At 56.2% G+C, this 3,398-nt stretch overlaps 1 protein-coding gene across 1 annotated transcript in view; it reads left to right on the forward strand.

Annotated features, from left to right (window-relative positions):
* The window catches only part of dusp10 (dual specificity phosphatase 10), a gene marked incomplete at both ends in the record, with an annotated part of 7,365 nt that extends 4,209 nt beyond the window's left edge, over positions 1-3,156 (forward strand). The window contains 2 exons of the mRNA XM_080547257.1: positions 951-1,331; positions 2,891-3,156. Of these exons, the coding sequence (XP_080403383.1) occupies positions 951-1,331; positions 2,891-3,156 (647 nt within the window). The remainder of the gene's footprint in view (positions 1-950; positions 1,332-2,890) is intronic.
* Between the last annotated feature and the right edge of the window lie 242 nt (positions 3,157-3,398).

Raw genomic sequence — 3,398 nt, forward strand, 5'->3', positions numbered from 1 at the left:
TCATGGCAACAGGTGCATAGCCAGGCCCCCACATTTGACTAACAGAAAGTAACTCACCATATCTGCCCCTCAGCCTAGTGTGTGTGTAAACGTTGGGGGGTTATTTGAAGAAGTGCAGATGTCCAGCGGGACATCAACATGTTAAACATTTATCATCGCGCCGCTGCCTTTGGCTCTGAGCAGAGTAACGAGAGCTGTTTTCTCACAGGAAAAGAGCAAAACCCCTGTGGATTGCCTTGGGGCTGTTCCAAATGTCTCTCACTTTCTTTAAATGATGAAATGAGGGGAAAAGCACCTCACCAAGACCTCAGGTGATCTGCCCTCAAAGACAGACTCAGACTCTGCAAAGTAAGGAGGTGCAAATCCCTCAATGACCAATTCAACGACTGCGATTGTTGGGGGCTTTTATTTGAGGACCCTAAAACCGTGTTTTAGTTTTTCTTTGTGATAGGTTGGTCCCTATCGTCTGACATGCACAACGCTATTGTCTGTTTTCTATGCAGAAAGTCAAACTGCTGGACAAAAAGAGCTTGCTTATCTCCTTCATTTAAAACCATAGCAGTTCCTGCCAATGAGAAAACACTCCATGACATAAGCAATGCTCCAGCATTTAAAAAAATAAAATAGAAATGATATATGTTTTTAAGGCATTTCTGCTTTATTGGGACAGTAGAGATTTGCCAGGAAGGGTGAGAGAGAGAGAGGGGAGGGATGACAGGAAGGGTGGGTGAGAGAGAGGGGAGGGATGACAGGAAGGGTGGGTGAGAGAGAGAGAGAGAGAGGAGGGATGACATGCTGGATGTCGACGGCCGGAATCGAACCAGGGACTCTGTGATGATGTAGTGTGAACCCTAGCACGCTACGCCACATACGCACCGCCCCCAGCGTTTGTCTTTACACTGACGTGTCCTGTTGTTGTCTTTTTTTTCTTCTTTTTTTTTTTTACCCAGGAGGCCTTGGGTGCTTCAGGCAGAACCATGAGAACCTGTGTGACCACTCCCTCCACCTCCGCGAGGGCCTGGACGTGGTGGGGGGCGGGGCTTCGGGCCCCACGGGGGGAGGGACGCTACCTCACTCCCTGCCCTCCACCCCGGACATCGAGAACGCACAGCTGACCCCCATCCTGCCCTTCCTCTACCTGGGGAACGAGCAAGATGCTCAGGACGTCAACAAGATGCAACGCATGGACATCGGCTTTGTCCTCAATGTCACCACCCACCTGCCCCTCTTCCACTATGACACGGGCCTCTTCAGCTACAAGCGGCTGCCCGCTACCGACAGCAACAAGCAGAACCTGCGGCAGTACTTTGAGGAGGCGTTCGAATTCATCGGTATGGAATATCGGTTCTCTCTCAGCCCACTGTTATACTGTATGTAGGCTGGTGACAGCAGAGGAGCAGGGCAGGGGGTGGAGGGAGGGGAGGGTGGTGGAGGGAAGGGGGTGGAGGGGAGGGTGGTGGAGGGAAGGGGAGTGGAGGGAAGGGTAGGTGGAGGGAAGGGGAGTGGAGGGAAGGGGAGGAGGGGGAGGAGGGAAGGGGGCGGAGGGAAGGGGGTGGAGAGAAGGGGGAGTAGGGGAGGGGGAGGAGGGATGGGGAGTGGAGGGAAGGGGGAGTAGGGGAGGGAGGGGAGGGTGGTGGAGGGAAGGGGGTGGGGGGAAGGGGGTGGAGGGGAGGGTGGTGGAGGGAAGGGGAGTGGAGGGAAGGGTAGGTGGAGGGAAGGGGAGTGGAGGGAAGGGGAGGCGGGGGAGGAGGGAAGGGGGCGGAGGGAAGGGGGTGGAGGGAAGGGGGAGTAGGGGAGGGGAGGGGGAGGAGGGATGGGGAGTGGAGGGAAGGGGGAGTAGGGGAGGGGGAGGAGGGAAGGGTGCAGAGGGAAGGGGGTGGAGGGGAGGGGGGGCGGAGGGGGTGGAGGGGAGGGGTGGAAGGAAGGGGTGGAGGGGAGGGGTGGAGGGAAGGGTGGTGGAGGGAAGGGGAGGTGGAGGGAAGGGGGAGTAGTTGAGGGGGAGGAGGGAAGGGGGTGGAGGGGAGGGGGGGCGGAGGGAAGGGGTGGAGGGAAGGGGGGTGGAGGGGAGGGGTGGAAGGAAGGGGTGGAGGGGAGGGGTGGAGGGAAGGGTGGTGGAGGGAAGGGAAGGCGGAGGGAAGGGGGAGATGGGAAGGGTGGTTGAGGGAAGGGGAGTGGAGGGAAGGGGAGGAGGGGGAGTAGGGGAGGGGGAGGAGGGGAGGGGGAGTAGGGGAGGGGGAGGAGGGAAGGGGAGGAGGGAAGGGGGAGTAGGGGAGGGGGAGGAGGGAAGGGGGAGTAGGGGAGGGGGAGGAGGGAAGGGGGAGTAGGGGAGGGGGAGGAGGGAAGGGGAGGAGGGAAGGGGAGGAGGGAAGGGGGAGTAGGGGAGGGGGAGGAGGGAAGGGGGAGTAGGGGAGGGGGAGTAGGGGAGGGGGAGGAGGGAAGGGGAGGAGGGAAGGGGGAGTAGGGGAGGGGGAGGAGGGAAGGGGGGTGGAGGGGATCTCATTACATTTAATCGATTAGTTTTTATTATTATTTATGTATGTTGAACATTATGAGTTCATAGGTGCGTGACCGTAGTTTATTCATATTCAAATGCTTTTTTTATTGATCCTGAAGTCTGTGTAGGTTGGCTGTTTTTTGAAGTTATAGATTTGCTAGACCTAGTAGTACCTCAGAGCGCTGTGCAGTAGCTGTACATAATGCACAGCTTCATTCACGGTGTGATGTTGTTGATCGCATTGCAGCAGGCAGCGATACATGGAATATCTAAAGACTAATCTTTCTTAGATGTTGTAAAAGGATAGTTGGCAGTATTTTGCGCTTTGTTTTACTTGCTAAAGTTTGAGCTCAAATCTAAATTGTCTAAATCCCCTTTTCTTCTTCCTGTCTGAAGAGGAAGCACACCAGGCAGGGAAGGGCCTTCTGATCCACTGCCAGGCGGGCGTGTCTCGCTCGGCCACCATTGTCATCGCCTACCTGATGAAGCACACCTGGATGACCATGACCGACGCCTACAAGTTTGTGAAGACCAGGAGGCCCATCATCTCGCCCAACCTCAACTTCATGGGCCAGCTGCTGGAGTTCGAGGAGGACCTCAACAACGGCGTCACGCCTCGCATCCTCACTCCCAAGCTCATTGGCGTGGAGACCATGGTTTAGGAGAACCCCCCCCTTCTCTACTCCCTACTACTCACCCACCACGCCCACACTCAGTCTAAAGGGGACTGGGCTACTCTACGGAGGTTGATTCTGATGGAGAGAGGGCACTTTATTCCAGAATCTCCTCTTCTCTCCTCTCCTCTCCTGGGACGTTCACAGTCAGAGTGCCAAATCTCTGGGTCACTGGTGATGAGAAACGCCGAAATAAAAAAAAATCTCCCTGCTGTTCCCGAACTGGCTGA

The sequence above is a fragment of the Nansenia antarctica genome (assembly GCF_963989245.1).
Source record: "Nansenia antarctica genome assembly, chromosome: 1".
Taxonomy (NCBI): domain Eukaryota; kingdom Metazoa; phylum Chordata; class Actinopteri; order Argentiniformes; family Microstomatidae; genus Nansenia; species Nansenia antarctica.